Consider the following 19,858-nt stretch of genomic DNA (forward strand, 5'->3'; position numbering starts at 1 on the left):
AAAACAAGGTCTGTGGTAAGTACTTAGATGATTTACTCTACAACGTAAATCATACACACCTATACTGAAAATACACATTTGAAGCAGTTATGCCCATTTTTAAAATGTATGTTTTTAATAAGTCTGAAGTGTGAGTGTGTGCAATTTATGTTTACCACACACCTTTTTTCTTGCTTGAACTGAAAAACACCATTAAAAACCATAGAACATTCTTGATGAAACCCATGGTGAATAAATGTCAGGATTAACTAAAGACATGCAGAGAAACATTAGCTATGAAAAGGTGTGGATGCAGTTATGTTTGCAGCTGATCTTATTGCATTTACGTTTGTAGGAGTTTCTCTTTCAGACGCAGTATTTATGAGAGGAGAGAATTAAAATAAATCAAGGTGATTTACTAAGGTTTGTGCTTTGAAGTTTACTGCTATCTGTGCCATCATCACTTCGTCTTAACCCGTTTTGCGCACGTGATGTTAGTAGACGCACTGATTATCATTGGACACATACCAAGGCATATAAGCAAAATGTAAAGTATCATGGTACATACCAAAGTACCACATTATTATCATTTAATACTATCACTGTTGCTGCCACAGAATGTTTTTTGCAGTGGCTGTACAAATGTATAGCGTGGGACTGAAATGTGTGTATAAATCATCTGAGACACAGTCACAGCATCATCTGTGTAAGAGTGGGAGCGGGTCCTACATGGCAACGCTGGGCAGGTAGACGGTGACTCTCCTCCACTGCAGGAACTGAGGAGCGCTGAACACGGACCGCTGCGTGTATCCGGAGCAGCCGATGGCTGGAGGCACACACTCGGGCATGATGAGCGTCCAGTGTCTCCCGCAGTCTGTGGAGAACTCCAGATGGACACCATGGGCCGGAGACGCAGCCTTACTGCAGCCCATGCTCAGATCAAACTGTAGGAACGAAGATCCAGACACCTCGAAGTCCCAGCTTTCAGCGTAACGCGGCCTCTCTAGAGAGAGAGCATTCATCACCTTAAACCCAGCTGCATTCAGATCACACTGATTCTGTGATGCAAGTGTGATTCATTCAGATCTGAAGGGGTGAATCTTTCTATAAGGGTTTGTATGTATACTGTAAAATCACTTTTATAGAAATGCTTTAAAGATAGAACTACAGTGGTGGCCAAAATTATTAGAACACTAGTATTTTCTGCAGCTAAAAAATGGTGTTAAGTCAGTTATTTCTATCTTTTGCTGTAGTATGTCAGTAGGAGATATCAATTTACATTTCCAAACATTCATTTTGCCATTAATCTTAATAATCCAGTGAGATTTTTGAGATGTGATCTGATCATCATCAGTCTGTCTGGAATAACATGGAGAAACAGAACAAACTGAGACTCAATCCAGAAGAACTGTGTCTCCAAGACGCTTCAAGAAACCTCCTGCAAAGCTCCTGAGAAACTCTGCTCAAGTGCACCGAGGACAAAAGCTGCTTTAAGCACAAAGGATGCTCACAACAAATGTTGATTTAATATAGTTAATAGAAGTTAATTGATAAAGAAAATCTATTTATGACATTATTTTGACAGCATCCTCATTTTACAGCATTTTTACACAAATGCCAAAAACTTTTAACAGTGCTGCAGCTTTGCAGGTAGCTTTCATCCTACTGACACACTACAGCAAAAGATAGAAATAACTGATTCAAAAACATTTTTTTAGCTGGGGAAAATACTAGTGTTCTAATCATTATGGCCACCACTGTATGCAAATACAAACTGCCCCTTAATGAAGTCTGAGCAACTTGGTATTGTGCCAACCTTCGTACATACTGTCAAGTTATGTTATCTAAATTCTGTATTTAAATGCATTATTTTGTACACACATCTGATAAACATGTTCAAAGGAGCCAATTCACACTCCTTCGACATCACACACATCATAAAATGTTGTTGCAACATAATGCAGATGAGTAAATGTCTCATTTTCCAGATGAAAATGCACATATAAATGTCTGTGATGAACATGACGTTATGGGTGTGTTGGAGATTAACTCACTGTCCATGATCTCGGAGTTGAAGTTCAACACTGAGTCTCGGCTCAGACAGTCTGCGGTCACCTCTCCACCTACGACTCGATACCAGTTGTGTCTCAATGGAGACGTGCCATCAAACGTTTCAAAGAACCCACTTCTAGCGCTGTCGTTCATTCCGATCAGAACGTTATCCAGACCCCACTGGGCCGAGTGTTTACCTGAGACAGAGGAACACATGAGGTCTTGTTTGTGTCCTATCAGGCAGTGTGTTGTGATGACGCTGGTCTATTCTCACCCTGCTGCGGCTGCCACCAGCGGAACACGGTGTGAGGCATCTTGGCTGCGGGCGGGAGCTCGATCGTCACCACCTGAGGCTCCAGGAACGAGCCAAAGTCCAGCTCTCGCAGGAGCTGCCACTGAACGCCATTGTTTATGGAAAACTGCACAATCACACCTGTCAAACATAAGCAAGGAATAATTGCTGAATTACTGAGAAAATGAGAAAAAGGAACAAGCTGCAGTATTTTTGGTACATGATCGTCTCATCCAGCTGATGTGATTTACATACGTAGACGTCAAATGACATAAAAACACTGTAAAAAAATTATTGTGATTGAAGACTGTAAAAATGCTACAGTAAAAACCTATTCATTGGTTAACGGTAAGTTCCCTTACTATATACAGTGAAAACCCATAAATGGACAATCTCAGAATTCCCAGTGTTACATTTCACATTTGATGTTTTATGTTGAAATAACTATGTTTCTTCTTAGTTTTTTCTTATGTTCATTAGGGTTGTATGTTGTATGTATGTTGTTAAATTAATGTCTGTTGCATTATTTCAGTATCATGTGTGTTAACATGATGGTGTTTAGTATTTGTGTGAATGACATTGTGCACCTTCAAGATTCAAGATTTTTATTTGTCACATAAACAATTATACAGAGTATAACCAGCAGTGAAATGTAAGTAAGGTCCGCTCCAAGGTCCGCAATTATAAAGTATACAAATATTAAGAAAAATAAAAGTAGAAAAAATAAAAGAATAAAATAAAATAAAAGATAAGATAAGATAAGATAAGATAAGATAAGATAAGATAAGATAAGATAAGATAAGATAAGATAAGATAAGATAAGATAAGATAAGATAAGATAAGATAAGATAAGATAAGATAAGATAAGATAAGATAAGAAAATATAAATATAAATGTGTAGGTCAGTATGTTGTTGACATAAATAGTAATATAACAGGAATGTGCAAAAGAATGTGCAAAAAAGTTGTACAGGGTATTTAAATAGCAGCAATATGATATATAGATATACAGTATATAGCTTATAGATATATTGATATTAACATGGAGTCAAGTGATGTTATGACACAGAGTTAGAGTTTAGGAGCCTGATGGCCTGGGGGAAGAAGCTCTCAGTCTCTCAGTTTTTGCCATCAGGCTACGGAAGCACTTACCAGATGGAAGCAAAGTGAATAGATGGTTACCAGGGTGATTAGAGTCCTTGATGATTTTGACAGCTCTATTTTTGCAGCGTTTGAGGTAGATGTCCTGCAGAGAGGGGAGAGCAGACCCTGAGATGCGCTCAGCTAAGCGCACAACTCTCTGTAGTGCTTTGCAGTTCTGATTGGAGCCATACCACACTGAGATGCACTGAGTCAATACACTTTCTATGGTCCCTGAATAGAAAGTTTTCAGGATTGCTGGTGAGACCCTGAATTTCCTCAGCTGTCGCAGATGGTACAGTCTTTGTCTGGCTTTCTTAACCTGTGTTTGGATGTGTGTAGTCCAAGTCAGGTTCTCGGAGATGTTTACACCGAGGTACTTGAAGCTACTCACCCTCTCCACAGGGGTCCCACTGATCATAAGAGGAGTGTAGGGCTGCTGCTGTCTCTTCCTAAAGTCCATGATCAGCTCTTTAGTTTTCCCCACATTCAGAGAGAGACAGTTGTCCTGGCACCATGATGTGAGTCTCTCTACCTCATCCAAGTATGCAGTCTCATCGTTGTTGGAGATGAGGCCCAGAACCACAGTATCATCAGCGAATTTAATAATAGATGTGGAGCTGTGAGAGGACACGCAGTCATGCGTGTAGAGAGAGTAGAGCAAGGGGACTCAGGACACAGCCCTGTGGGGCTTCTATGTTCAGAGTGATGGAGTTTGAGGTGAACTGGCCAACTTTCACCGCTTGAGGTCTGCCGGTGAGGAAGTCTTGAATCCAGTCACAGAGTGAGGAGTTTAGGCCGAGGTCTGTGAGTTTAGATGCCAGCTTGATGGGGACTATAGTATTGAAAGCTGAGCTATAGTCAATGAATAGCAGCCTTACATAATTCCCATTGTTGCTGTCCAAGTGTGTGAGGGAAGAGTGGAGGACGTGAGAGATGGCATCGTCAGTAGATCTGTTTGGGCAAACTGAAGAGGGTCCAAAGTTACGGGTATGGAGGAGCAAATGTGGCTCTTTACAAGTCTCTCAAAAACCTTCATGACTATAGATGTGAGGGCAACTGGGCGATAGTCATTCAGGCAAGAGGGTTTATTGTTCTTTGGCACAGGGATTATGACGGATTTTTTAAATGAGGTGGGAACCACGGAGGTAGCAAGGGACTCATTAAAGATGGAAGTGAACAAACCAGCGAGCTGATCGGCGCAGGACCTCAGAACACGGCCGGTTATCCCATCAGGTCCAGCTGCTTTCCTGACATTCACTTTCTTTAGTGCCCTCCGAACCTCATCCTCCAACACGGTGATTACAGGATCATCGCTGCTCTGCCTGCTGCTTCCTGACGCGCTGGACGGCAGAGACGCGCCACCGCCGTTGCAATCAAAGCAGCCGTAGAAGATGTTTAACTCGTCGGCCAGCAACGGATCTGCTCTCACCTCTGCAGAGGATTTGTTTCCGAAGTCACAGATGGTCCTCAGTCCCTGCCACATCCGTCGAGAGTCATTGAGCTGGAAATGAGACTCAATTCTCTCTCTGTATCTGTGTTTAGCGGCTCTTACTGCGCGTCGGAGAGCATAGCACGATGCTTTGTACTCGCTCATATTCCTGGTCAGAAGAGCCTCATTGTAAGCGGCAGTGCGTGTGTTAACCGCAGCACGGATTGTTCTGTCCACCCACGGTTTCTGATTGGAGAATGTCCTTATATTTATTGTTTCTGTAGCTTGCTCGGTTAGCGTGTTTACAAAGCTTAATGCTACATCTGTGAACTCGCTGACGTCAGAAGAACTCGCCCGGAACATGTCCCAGTCAGTCGATGTCATCAAGAGCCGACTGTAGCATAGCCTCTGAGTGGGAGGACCAGCGCGTCACTACTCTCTGCACCGGAGGATCCTGAACGAACCTTTGTTTATATTCCGGTGTGAGGAAAATGGCGGCATGGTCCGATTTGCCGGTAGTGAGCGGGCTTTGTAGGCATTCTTGAACTGAGTGTAGCAATGATCCAGTGTATTTGGTCCTCTAGTTGGACAGGATACATGTTGATAAAAGTTTGGCATGACCTGTCTGAGGTTAGCTTTGTTAAAGTCCCCCGCGATGATGAAGGCAGCGTCAGGATGTTTGTTAATGTAGCCGCTGAGCACATCGTGAAGTTTAGACAAAGCCAAGCCGGTGTCCGCCTGTGGTGGAATGTACACAGCAGAAACAATGATCGATGAAAACTCCTGGGGCAGATAAAATGGGCGGCAAATAATGGAAAGATGTTCCAGATGAGGAAGCAGGAACGCGACAGAATGGAGATATTCCTGGGATCACACCATTTCTTGTTAATCATGAAACGCACTCCTCCACCCCTGGATTTACCGGCCTCTGCTGTTCTGTCCATCCGAAAAACAGAGAAGTTATCCCTTGGCATTACAGCAGTGTCCGGGACCAAGGAAGCCACGTTTCAGACAAACAAAGGATGTTACAGTCCCTAATGTCCCGTTGGAAACTAATCCTGGCTCTAAGATCGTCCATCTTATTCTCCAAGGATTGGATATTTGTGAGCAGAATGCTCGGAAGAGGAGGACTGCGAGCCCTTTTCCTGAGTCTATCCCTTTTCTTGATCCGTCGCCTGGGGGGTTATTGTTCATCTCTGTGTTCCGAAGAATCTCCAGAGGCCATGCTGGATTCCTGGATAAAGTGTCCTGAAACAGGTTGGTGTAGCGGTTTCCAATGTCTAAATGTGTTTCTTTGTTATAGGTGATCAGTGCAGACGTGAGATGTGTAAAAAGAGAAAGTAAAACTAAGTAAAAAAGTAAATAAAAACACAATCTTAGCGGAGCGACCTGGACAGCGTCCGAACAAAGCAGCGCCATCTTGAACGACACCTTCTATATATATTAGTATTTTCTTTCTCAGTTTGTGGAAAAGCTATTTGTGATGAGCTTTGGTTCATCATGTGACTTTCTCATCACCACCTGCTTTTAGTGGTTATCAGTGTACTACAAAGGTACTAAACAGATTTCAGTACTTTAATAGGTTGGTATATTAACACTAAATCAGTGAAATGCGAAATTTCAATTTAAGTTAAATCCTAAAATGTTGCTACCGTATTTTTTACAGTAAAATTCTGGCAACCACAGCTGCCGTTTTTTTACCGAAAATTTTACAGAAGATATTTTTTACAATGTACTGCAGATCAGCAGCTGAACTTATATATCACAATATTCACCTTCGTTTCGGGAGCGGGGCCGAGTGCAGGTGGAGCCAATGTTCTTCGCTCCGATACGAATGTAGAACTGAACCAAACTGTGCAGAAGAAGAAAACAGAAGACGACAGAGTGTTCTACATGAGTTAGGGAGAAAACAAACACAAGCAGTGAACGTGAAACACATGGCTGGCGTCGCATGGAGGTCTAAAGCCTCGTTGTTTGCGAGCATCCAGCAGTGTTGTGGCACTGACCGGGTGTTGGTGGTGTCCAGCGGCGTGGTGCGAGCCTCTCGTCTGCCCAGGCTGCTGAAGTACAGCGCTTTACCTTCGCTGATGCTCCCGCAGCCGTCTCCAATCTGTCCTCCGCTCAGGCTCTGCCACAGCGGGCTCAGCTTCCCCTCGAAATCCTCCACCAGTTCAGTGGGACTCGGAGCAGACGGGACACAGCTGGACCGGTCCACCTCCACTGACCCCCGCAAACACAAGCATAACCATTCATTAACGAACATGGAAACAATCTATAACATCACATATAGTGGTGCCCAGTGTTGGGGGTAATGCATTACAAATAACGTGAGTTACAGAATCAGATTACTTTTTTAATGTAACTAGTAAAGTAACGCATTACTTTTTAATTTAGAAGGAAATATCGGAGATACTTTTTCAAATAAGTAACTGCAGTCTCTGTGTTTCTGATGAATTGACTGACAGCTCTGGTGTTGCCACGTTGAGAGAAATCAGGAGTAAGTGCAGAGCGTTGTGTGTGAACATGATCTTACTGTAGTTCTAGACTAAATATCTACATGATCTTACTGTAGTTCTAGACTAAATATCTACACGATCTTACTGTAGTTCTAGACTAAATATCAACATGATCTTACTGTAGTTCTAGACTAAATATCTACATGATCTTACTGTAGTTCTAGACTAAATATCTACATGATCTTACTGTAGTTCTAGACTAAATATCTACATGATCTTACTGTAGTTCTAGACTAAATATCAACATGATCTTACTGTACTTCCAGACTAAATATCTACACGATCTTACTGTAGTTCTAGACTAAATATCTACATGATCTTACTGTAGTTCTAGACTAAATATCAACATGATCTTACTGTAGTTCTAGACTAAATATCAACATGATCTTACTGTAGTTCTAGACTAAATATCATCATGATCTTACTGTAGATCTAAACTAAATATCATCATGATCTTACTGTAGTTCTAGACTAAATATCAACATGATCTTACTGTAGTTCCAGACTAAATATCTACACGATCTTACTGTAGTTCTAGACTAAATATCAACATGATCTTACTGTAGTTCTAGACTAAATATCTACATGATCTTACTGTAGTTCTAGACTAAATATCTACATGATCTTACTGTAGTTCTAGACTAAATATCAACATGATCTTACTGTAGTTCCAGACTAAATATCTACACGATCTTACTGTAGTTCTAGACTAAATATCTACATGATCTTACTGTAGTTCCAGACTAAATATCAACATGATCTTACTGTAGTTCTAGACTAAATATCAACATGATCTTACTGTAGTTCTAGACTAAATATCTACATGATCTTACTGTAGTTCTAGACTAAATATCTACATGATCTTACTGTAGTTCTAGACTAAATATCAACATGATCTTACTGTAGTTCTAGACTAAATATCAACATGATCTTACTGTAGTTCTAGACTAAATATCATCATGATCTTACTGTAGATCTAAACTAAATATCATCATGATCTTACTGTAGTTCTAGACTAAATATCAACATGATCTTACTGTAGTTCCAGACTAAATATCTACACGATCTTACTGTAGTTCTAGACTAAATATCAACATGATCTTACTGTAGTTCTAGACTAAATATCTACATGATCTTACTGTAGTTCTAGACTAAATATCTACATGATCTTACTGTAGTTCTAGACTAAATATCTACATGATCTTACTGTAGTTCCAGACTAAATATCTACACGATCTTACTGTAGTTCTAGACTAAATATCTACATGATCTTACTGTAGTTCTAGACTAAATATCTACATGATCTTACTGTAGTTCTAGACTAAATATCTACATGATCTTACTGTAGTTCTAGACTAAATATCAACATGATCTTACTGTAGTTCTAGACTAAATATCTACATGATCTTACTGTAGTTCTAGACTAAATATCTACATGATCTTACTGTAGTTCTAGACTAAATATCTACATGATCTTACTGTAGTTCCAGACTAAATATCAACATGATCTTACTGTAGTTCTAGACTAAATATCAACATGATCTTACTGTAGATCTAGACTAAATATCATCATGTATTTACTCATCTCACCTGCACTAAAACACATTCAGTGTTCCTCACAATCAATAAAACAGTCAAACGCAAACTCAGAATATTATACAAACCTACAATAATTAAATATGTTAAATAAGACTATATCATTTATGTATTTAATCCCAATTTATTAAACAATGTCATTGCTACTGGCCGTCGATGATCCAGTTCAACCATACTAATAAGCATAAATGAGACATTTGTCTTTCATTTTTGTTATTGCTGAACTTTCTTCATATTTCATCATATTCTTCATGCAATTTGTTTGAGCAGGGCCCTCTTAATTTACATTTCCTTCAGCCTGAGGCATATTCATTTCACTTTTGGTGTGAAAGGGCTTTACGTTTGTAAAAGAAGAACTTTTTATATTACCAAACAAACAAGCAAACCTGCCCAGATTTAAAAAGTTACTCAAAAGTAACATAACACATTTTTTCTATAAAAAGTAACTATGTAAAGTAATTAGTTACTTTTGTAGGGAGTAATGCAATATTGTAATGCATTACTTTTAAAAGTAACTTTACCCAATACTGGTGGTGCCTCACCAAAATAGAGACAAAGAGACATTCAACATGTACAGTGCTGAAGGAACAGGGTTGGGAACCACTGACACTGATATGATCAACATTTCTTGTGCAATATTACCATATCAACCAAAAAATACTATACACGTACCAATCCCAGGACAACGTTAGTAATGAATCTGAATGAAGACGAACGCAGGGTGAATGAGTGTTACCTGTGTATCCCATATCGCAGAAGCAGACGCCTGAGATACAGTCTCCATGACCGCCACAGTGATTGGGACAGGGCTCAGAGATGTAAACGCCATCCAGCGCAAACGCAGGGGCGTCCCGATAGACACTGCTCTCCTGGAACCAGCGGAAGCGTGTCTTGCTGAAAATGACACGGGAATATAAAGAGCACACACCGGAGCTCATCACTGAGACTATAATCATTATCATAATCATTACCTTGAAAAAAAAATAAATCAACCCCTGGGATATTTGCCTGAGGCATAAAGAAATGCCTATAAAGGATTTCTAAAATCTTACAAAAATGTAAAAAAAAAAACTGTTCTTTAGAAATATCCCCATGTCTCTGACCGTATGAGTCCATGTTTGGACCCCGTTCTCAAAACAGTCCCAGGGTCCAGTTACCTGGCGGTCACAATCCGCGGCAGTACGACCGTGATTCTGGTCCAGCGCTCGTAGTCTCCCGTGTGGTGCACAGTGGGCTCTCTGAGTTCACGCCCGCTGCCCTCGCAGCTTGTGGCCCCAGGGGATGCTGGGTAACAGCCCTCCCGCACCAGAGCCCATGTGCGGCCCGCGTCATGAGAGTACTGGAGGAGCACGGGCGCCGACGCACTAAAGACTGACTCGCAGCCGATGTTCAGCTGAAGGAGAAACAGCACAAAGTTACTGCGCTGTCTACACTGCAGAAATATGAAACAAATTATGTGCCAATCAAGTCAAATAAAAAGAGTAGTGTTGTGTTTCCATGTTTTATGGGGACACTGCCTAGTCGTAATGGTGTTTATACTGTACAAACTGTATTTTCTATTGCCCTACACCAACACTACACCTAAACCTACCCCTTACAGGAAACTTTCTGCATTTTTAGATTTTCAAAAAACATTCTGTATAATTTATAAGCTTGTTTCCTCATGGGAACTTAAAAAATGTCCCCACAAGGTCAAAATTTACTGGTATTACTATCTTTGTGGGGACATTTGGTCCCCATAACGTGATAAATACCAGGTACACACACACACATTCTGTGCATCGGTTGTTGATTGGATGTTGAGAGGTGGGCTTGGCACTCAAAAGTGTATGCAGATGTGCAGATAAGCTTTAAGAGCGCTAAATGATTGGAGGAATTCTGCACACGTCACCAGAGAGAAGATCCAGTTATGACATTCTGATGAAAAATGATGGGGGCCAATTAAAAATGGATTGCTTGTTCATAATAAGATCTATAATACGGGGCAGTCGTGGCCTAATGGATAGAGAGTTGGACTTGTAACCTGAAGGTCGAGGGTTCGAGTCTCAGGTCCGGCAGGGATTGTAGGTGGGGGAGTGAATAACCAACACTCTCTCCACCCTCAATACCACGACTGAGGTGAGACCTTTGAGCAAGGCACCAAACCCCCAACTGCTCCCCGGGCGCCGCAGCATTGGCTGCCCACTGCTCCGGGTGTATGTTCACTACTGTCACCATACTTGGCCACACACCACTTCCCTTTCCCCTTCCTTTATAACATGCATTTAGAAAATGGATTCAACTTTATTCAGTCAATTTGAATTTGTCAATGTTAAAAAACAGCGCAGAAAAAAAACTCCATATGAAGTCATGTTGTGCGCCAGTGTTTGATGATTTGGGGTCTTCTCTTAGCAAAATGATAAAAATTATAAAAATTTGCAATTAATTGGGTTAATTAATCAGTTTATTATATAATTAATGTGATTGCATTTTTTTAATCAGTTGAAAGCTTTACAAAGTATTTCACACTTGTGAAAAAGAAGAATTCCTCCGCACAGCCTTACATCAGTACCTTGAACTGCAGTGTGTATCCAGGACGGAGCGCCAGGTCTCGAGTCACTGCCATCCGGTCCCCGTCCGATCGGCCGAACACTATGGCAGAGGGAGTGGGAGCGCAGAAACTCCCATTACGGTCCTTGTCCATTCCTTCATTTCCCAGCATCAGCCACACGCTCATCTGGTTGAGCGGATGATCGAAAGCCGGTTTCTCGTAGAAGTTCTGCAGGGAGACGTGAAGCACAGGAGAATCAGAGCTCTGTCGTATCTTCACGAGCGCTGCAGCAGAATCCGCTTGTGTCCGTCTCACCTGAGGCAGTGTCGGATCAGCCATGGGGATGATGTGCTTCTCTCGCTCAGACAGGATGATCACGTCATCAATGGCCCACTGATCGTAGCCCTCGCCCGAGTGCAGTGGCTGCCACCAGCGGAAACGCGTGTTGGGCGTTTTAGAGGCCAGAGGGAGTTCATAATGAACAAACCTGAGACAAACAACATCATACAGTCACAAACACTCAGAATACATTCGCATAAAGATGCTAAATACGCAGTACGGTGGACGTGACACTCACAGAAACATATCAGATGTTAGATAAAATAACTAGCTGCTATTTAAATCATTAATCTGGCTGGGTCACACAGAATGTGTTATTGCATTCCACTGCATGACTGCATGACTAGTAATTTCTTACTGTTAAATTCTGAAAAACACGAGGTCTTATTTATAGGACCAAAAAACTCTGCATGTAATAACCTAGATCACTGTCTAATACTTGATGGCTGCTCTGTTAATTCTTTGTCATCAGTTAAGAACCTAGGTGTGCTATTTGATAGCAATCTCTCCTTCAAAAGCCACGTTTCTAGCATTTGTAAAACTGCATTTTTCCAGCTCAAAAATATATCTAAATTATGACCTATGCTCTCAATGTCAAATGCAGAAACATTAATTCATGCGTTCATGACCTCAAGGTTAGATTATTGTAATGCTTTATTGGGTGGTTGCTCTGCACGTTTAATAAACAAACTCCAGCTGGTTCAAAATGCAGCAGCTAGAGTTCTTACTAGAACCAGGAAGTATGACCACATTAGCCCGGTTCTGTCAACACTGCACTGGCTCCCTATTAAACATCATAAACATTTTAAGATCTTGCTAATTACCTATAAAGCCCTGAATGGTTTGGCACCTCAGTATTTGAGTGAGCTCTTATCGCATTATAGTCCTCCACGTCCGCTGCGATCTCAAAACTCTGGCCATTTGATAATACCTAGAATATCAAAATCAACTGCGGGCGGGAGATCGTTTTCCTATTTAGCTCCCAAACTCTGGAACAATCTACCTAACACTGTTCGGGAAGCAGACACACTGTCAGTTTAAATCTAGATTAAAGACACATTTCTTTAACCTGGCTGGATTGTTAGGCAAGGCAAGGTAAGTTTATTTATATAGCACATTTCATTCACAGTGGTAATTCAAAGTGCTTTACATAAAAGTAAAATAGTCATAAGGAATTTAAAAAATAATAATAATAATCACAACAATAAAAACAAGGAATTTTAAAACAAACATTCTCAAGCTTTGTTCAAACTCTTCTGCACTAAGTGAAAAAAAAACACCTAACTATTCCACTACTTCACCCCCTACTTACTTTACCATCATCAACCAAACAAACAGAACTCAGAGGTCCTACTTTCAACTGATTAACCAACACACTTGTCTTTCTTTGCCCACATTCTCTTTACCATCACAGCACTTACTTTAACCTTCTGCTTAAACTTTTAAAATGATATAAAAATTGATTTAAAATGAATTTAAAACAGTTAAGAATAGAAAATGATTATACATAAAATACAGTGCAGTCAGTTCGGACGTAGCACGGTGCTCATTCAAAAATGCACAGCTAAACAGATTTACATGTGGCTAATGTTTTAGCACATCTGATCTCTTCTGGAAGCTGGTTTCAACTGCGGGCCGCATAATAGCTAAAAGCAGACTCCCCTGGTTTTGTGTGAACCCTTGGTGTTTCTAACTGACTCGATCCTAATGATCTGATTGGTCTGTAAGGTTTATATTCAGTGAGTATATCTGCAATATATTTAGGTCCTGGGCCATTGAGTGACTTTAAAATCAATCCTAAATGTAACTGGAAGCCAGTGTAAGGACCTGAGGACTGGTGTGATATGCTCAGATTTTCTGGTTCTAGTCAGAATCCTGGCAGCAGTGTTCTGGATGAGCTGCAGCTGTCTAATGGTCTTCTTGGGAAGGCCGGTGAGGAGACCATTACAGTAATCCACCCTGCTGGTGATAAAGGCATGAACAAGTTTCTCCAAGTCTTGACTGGAAACAAAACATCTAATTCTTTAGGATTGTTAGGCTGCATTAATTAGGTCAACCGGAACCGGGAACACTTCCCAAAACACACAATGTACTTGTTACATCGTAAGAAGAATGGCATCTACGCTAATATTACTCTCTTTCATTCTTATTCTGAGGTCACCGTAGCCACCAGATCCAGTCCGTATCCAGATCAGATGGTGCATCAGCACCTAGAGATGACCTCTACAGCCCTGAATGTCAGCGGAGACCACGACAACTAGATGAGCCCCAGTGAAGACCTTGTCTCCTAGACATCCATCGGGACAAGACCACAGGAACCAGATGAGTCCTCTGCACAATCTGACTTTGTTGCAGCCTAGAATTAAACTACTGGTTCGTCTGACCAGAGGAGAACGGCACACAATTTCCCTGTTTAATACTGTAAAGCTGCTTTGACACAATCTCATTGTGGCCTAATGGATAGAGAGTTGGACTTGTAACCCGAAGGTCACAGGTTCAAGTCTCAAGTCCGGCAGGGATTGTAGGTGGGGGGAGTAAGTGTCCAGCGCTCTCAATACCACGACTGAGGTGAGACCCTTGAGCAAGGCACCGAATCCCCAACTGCTCCCCGGGCGCCGCAGCATTGGCTGCCCACTGCTCCAGGTGTGTGTGTGTGTGTGTGTGTGTGTTTGTTCACTTCTCACTGTTGTGTGTGTGCACTTAGATGGGTTAAATGCAGAGCACAAATTCCAAGCATGGGACGCCACACTTCCTTTCCGTACCATACCGTACAAAGAGCTATATAAATAACGGTGACTTGACTTGACTGCACTGCTCTTTGAAAAAATAAGCATCTCAACATCCCTGAGTTCATTCCTACTTCCATTCCGCTGCATCGCACGCCTGTTTTAAACACCAGAACTTGTTCTGCATGAATGGATCCTTAGTTTAAATAGGTGTTTTCTATTGCCAATTGTGTTGCATTAAAGACCTGTGGTTGGGCGCTGTGTAATGCCCGCTCATTTACTTTCAAATGACTCCAGGCAAAAAATAAAGAGAGAAAGAATTGTTTGGATGTATTACATGTAGTTTGATCCTGGAATTCCTCATATTTAAAATAAAAATCTTAAATAAACAGAGCATTATTGACTGAGTTGTTCTGCGGTGTTCTCACCGTGGTTTGGTGAAGTCAGTGAAGTACATCTCTGCGATCAGACCCCAGCTGATTCCGCCGTCGTTGCTGTACTGCAGCAGAAGCCCCTCCTCTCTGCTGTCGGCCTGGTTACACGCCGCCCCATCTCCGCCCATCCGCAGGTAGAACTGCACAAACTCCGCCCACTCTGTGTCCAGATCCCAGCTGACCAGCTGCCGCAGCCCAGCCTGATGACCAACAACAGTTACACAGCCTCTGTGACATAATATCAGCGACCTAATACTGTTCGGGAGGCAGACACACTCTGTCAGTTTAAATCTAGATTAAAGACACATTTCTTTAACCTGGCTTACACATAACACACTAATACACTTATATTATTCAAATCCGTTAAAGGATTGTTAGGCTGCATTAATTAGATCAACCGGAACCAGGAACACTCCCCATAACACATGATGTACTCGTTACATCGTAAGAAGAATGGCATCTACGCTAATATTAGTCTGTTTCTTTCTTATTCTGTTTCTCAGTCTGTGTCTGGATCAGATGGTGGATCGGCGCCGGGAGATGATGTCTCCCTGATCATCGGCAGAGGCCGGACACATGGATGAGCCCGGGGACATATCCCCAGTGAAGACCTCGACTTAAATACAATAAAACTAAAACTAAAAGAAAAGAAAATAACTAAAAAATAATAAAATGCCTAACTACATAATACTATTATTGTTAGAAATTGCAACAATATGAAATAGAAATAAATACATTTATACATTTAAAAGTTTAATTAAAACAATAAGTAAACAATAAATAAACAATAATATCCTGGCCAGAGGAGAACTGCCCCCCCGACTGAGCCTGGTTTCTCCCAGGGTTTTTCTCCATTCTGTCTCAGAGGGAGTTCTGGTTCTTTGCCGCTGTCGCCTCTGGTTTGCTCAGCTGGGGACACTTCATTTCTAGCGATTATCACCAATTGGTCTCGCAGATACTATTTAAACTAAACTGAGCTAGACAAGGACATCTCTGAATTCAATAATGAAATGCCTTTAACTGAAAATTGAGTGTTTAATCTTATTTTTATACATTACTGACACTCTATCCTCCAATTTGATACTGTTAAGTGCTTTGACACAATCTGTATTATTAAAAGCACCATATAAATAAAGCTGACTTGACTTGACATCTCTCTCTTTCATTCCAGCTGGATGTTCCGATGGATGCTGCTTGCATCTCTGTCTCCTGGACAGAAATGTCTTGCTGGATGTTGAATGACCATCAACTCAACCTGGCCAAGACAGAATTGCGCAGGTTTTCAGTCAACCCAACCTTAATGTTACAGTTGACACATATAAACTTCACTGACCACATTGCACTGGCCCGATCCTGCAGATTTGCCCTGAACAACATTAGGAAGATCAGACCCTTCCTTACGGGGTATGCTACAGAACTCCTTGTCCAAGCTCTTGTTCTCTCCAGACTGGACTATTGTACTGCTCTCTTGGCAGATCTTCCAGCATGTACTATCAAGCCTTTGCAACTAATCCAGCATGTGGCACTGAGAGTGGTGTTTAACGAGCTGAAGAGAGTGCACGTCACTCACCTCATCACTTTGCTTTGGTTGCTAGTGGCCGCTTACATCACATCCCAAAGAGGTATAAATTCACTTTCACAGACCTATACTTTTACCGTTTGTTGCTGTTGCCTAACTCTGCCAATTTTCAAGAAATGGCTAAAAATGAACACTTGACCCATTAAAGGGATAGATCACCCAAAAATGAAAATGACCCCACAAAGCCATCTTATGTGTATATGACTTTCTTCTTTCAGACAAACACAATCGGAGTTATATCAATAAGCATCTGGGCTCTTCCAGGCTTTATAATGGCAATAAATGGCTGTCATGACATTGAAGCTCAAAAAAGTGCATCCATACGTAAACGTACTCAACATGGCTCCAGTGGGTTTTTTAAAGGCCCTCTGAAGCAAAGCATATTTTACACTTTATAAAGTAAAATAACTAACTTTCAGGTCAAACAGCCATACAGATTTGACTTAAGCATAACTTGCTCGATGTAGCTTTGTATGTCATGACGTAGTGTTTTTTTACTTTATAAAGTGTAAAATATGCTTCGCCTTTATTAACCCCTGGAGCCATATGGAGTATGTTTATGAAGGATGGATGCCCTTTTGTGAGCTTCAAACTCATGGCAGCCATTCACTGCCATTACAAAGCCTGGAAGAGCCAGGATGTTTATTGATATAACTTGGATTGTGTTCATCTGAAAGAAGAAAGTCATATACTGCACACCGAGGATGGCTTGAGGGAGAGTAAATCATAGGGAAATTTTCTTTTTTTGGTGAGCTATCCCTTTAATACTAACTCTTTCAGATTATAAAAAAACCCCTGATATGTCTACTGTGTTAGACTAACTGGTACTTTGTATGTTGCTTCGGATAAAGTGTCATTGTAAATGTACAAAGGTATACAGCAATTGCCTTTTAATGTAGGTATTTTTGTATGTTCTAAATTATGTACTAAATGTATTTCCTGTCATTTTTTTTTATTCATTTAACTTGACATACAATGCTTCTGTACAATGACTAATACTGTGAATGTGCAGGTTCCTTTTAATAGGTACAAAATACATTGTTCATTTTACAGAAATTGGCTGACAATGTTGCTATTTGTTTATTTGTTACATATTTCTAAGTAACTATGCTCACTTCTCTACTGTCTAAACATTTTAAACTTTAATATTTCTGGAAAATGAACAATTCAAATGTATATCTACAGACATCTGTCTTTGTATTACAAATTTACTACATTTTTATACAACATTTCTTGGTTTTTGTAGTTAATAATATCTGTATTTTAACTAAATTATTCTAGGTAGACATAAAATAACTTCTAAATAACTTTTAATTTACAGAGATTGGTTGAAGTTGTGAGATTGTTTCTGTAAAAAGAAGGATTAATCCTGTAAATATACAAGCATTTTTTTTATTTGATTTTTAAACGTGTTTACTGCATTTTTATAAATTATTTCTTAGTTATTGTACATGGAAAAACTGAACTTTAAAAGAGCAGTTTTATAAAATAACTTGTTAAAACCTTAAATTTATAGCGATTAACCTGAAAGTTGGTTATTTTTACTGTTTTTGCTTGTAATTTTGTGAAATGGTTATTTTCTGTAATTTAACGGAATATGTCTGGAAGCCCTGCTGCCAGGCTTTTTACCATTTTGTTTTTACAGTTTTTTTTTTTTTTTTTTTACAGTGTGGTTTTATGCACTATCATATTTTTGTGACATTTTCATTCATTCATTCATTAATTCATTCATTCACTTTCACTCATTCTAGGGATTCATATTTTTTTTTTTTTTTTTTTTTTTTTGTCAAGTATGGTGACCCATACTCGAAATTGGTGCTCTGCGTTTAACCCATCCAAGTGCACACACACAGCAGTGAGTAGTGAACAAATGCACACACACACACACACACCGTGAACACACACCCGGAGCAGTGGGCAGCCATGCTGCGGCGCCCGGGGAGCAATTTGGGGTTCGGTGCCTTGCTCAAGGGCACCTCAGTCGTGGTATTGAGGGTGGAGAGAGCGCTGCACATTCACTCCCTCCACCTACAATCCCTGCCGGCCGGGGACTCGAACCCGCAACCTTTCGATTACGAGTCCGACTCTCTAACCATTAGGCCACGACTTCCCACATATCCCATATATTCAGGGATATTTATCTTTGATATCTTTTACATTATTTTGTGTCTACTTTTTTCTGTATGTTTAAATGTGACCCTGGACCACAAAACCAGTCATAAGTTGAAAAGCTGAGTAAATGATCTTTCCATTGATGTATGGTTTGTTATGATAGGACAATATTTGTCTGAGATACAACTATTTGAAAATCTGGAATCCGAGGGAGGAAAAAAATCTAAATATTGAGAAAATCTTAGCAATGAAAGAGTTGAAAAAGTTCTTAGCAATGCATATTACTAATCAAAAATTAAGTTTTGAAATATTTATGGTTAGAAATTTACAAAATATCTTCATGGAACATGATCTTAATATCCTAATGATTTTTGGCATAAAAGAGAAATGTATAATTTTGAGCCAAACAATGTATTGTTGGCTATTGCTACAAATATACCTGTTACTGATGACTGCTTTTGTGCTGCAGGGACACAGATGTACTGTAGTGTTGTTTGTACTGTGCCTCACATTTGTTGAAGTGTTTGCCTTATCAGAAAACTAAATAAAGTTGAGCAAAAATCCTTTACATTTTTCCTTTACAAAAGGGAGACTTGGAGAAGCAAAACAAGCAGAAAGAGTCCAGCTGTAACTGTGCATCATGGCTGTTATTGTACCTTACTGAAATACAGAGAGGACCCGGAGGAAACCACCCCACAGCCCTGGTCGGGCGGCACGATCTCGCCTCCGGTCACCTCCTGCCACGCTGACATCAGGGTCTCCTGGGACTCGAAGTCTGAGAGCACACTGGAGGCCAGAGTGTTGAGCGGCTGGCAGTCTGAGCTGGCGAAGCCTTCATCACACCTGGAACAGAGCAAACGCATGACCTTTCATCTCCAGCGGCTGATTCACGAGCAGCCGTTAGACGCAGTGACCCAACAAATCATCCCCGCTTGCCTTGAGCCGTCACACATATCTGAACCTGAGCCGCCCATGAAGGTGATCATCCACCGTAAGAATCAATTTGACAAAAGAATATAAAAGTGGAATGCATCACATAAAACACTAAATGATTCCATATTAATTAGCTAAAACCTCACATAAATGCTGCACTGTTACTAGCACCACTGTCATTTTATCTAGTATATCTAAC

At 40.6% G+C, this 19,858-nt stretch overlaps 1 protein-coding gene across 1 annotated transcript in view; it reads right to left on the bottom strand.

Annotated features, from left to right (window-relative positions):
- The window catches only part of reln (reelin), a 135,069-nt gene that overhangs the window by 44,286 nt on the left and 70,925 nt on the right, over positions 1-19,858 (bottom strand). Inside the window, exons 24-34 of the mRNA XM_079447181.1 lie at positions 19,383-19,569; positions 15,030-15,235; positions 11,852-12,023; positions 11,558-11,764; positions 10,164-10,399; positions 9,743-9,900; positions 6,901-7,114; positions 6,670-6,746; positions 2,306-2,464; positions 2,034-2,228; positions 709-982 (exon numbers count right to left, since the gene is read on the bottom strand). Of these exons, the coding sequence (XP_079303307.1) occupies positions 709-982; positions 2,034-2,228; positions 2,306-2,464; positions 6,670-6,746; positions 6,901-7,114; positions 9,743-9,900; positions 10,164-10,399; positions 11,558-11,764; positions 11,852-12,023; positions 15,030-15,235; positions 19,383-19,569 (2,085 nt within the window). The remainder of the gene's footprint in view (positions 1-708; positions 983-2,033; positions 2,229-2,305; positions 2,465-6,669; positions 6,747-6,900; positions 7,115-9,742; positions 9,901-10,163; positions 10,400-11,557; positions 11,765-11,851; positions 12,024-15,029; positions 15,236-19,382; positions 19,570-19,858) is intronic.

The sequence above is a fragment of the Barbus barbus genome (genome assembly GCF_936440315.1).
Source record: "Barbus barbus genome assembly, chromosome: 22".
Lineage (NCBI taxonomy): Eukaryota > Metazoa > Chordata > Actinopteri > Cypriniformes > Cyprinidae > Barbus > Barbus barbus.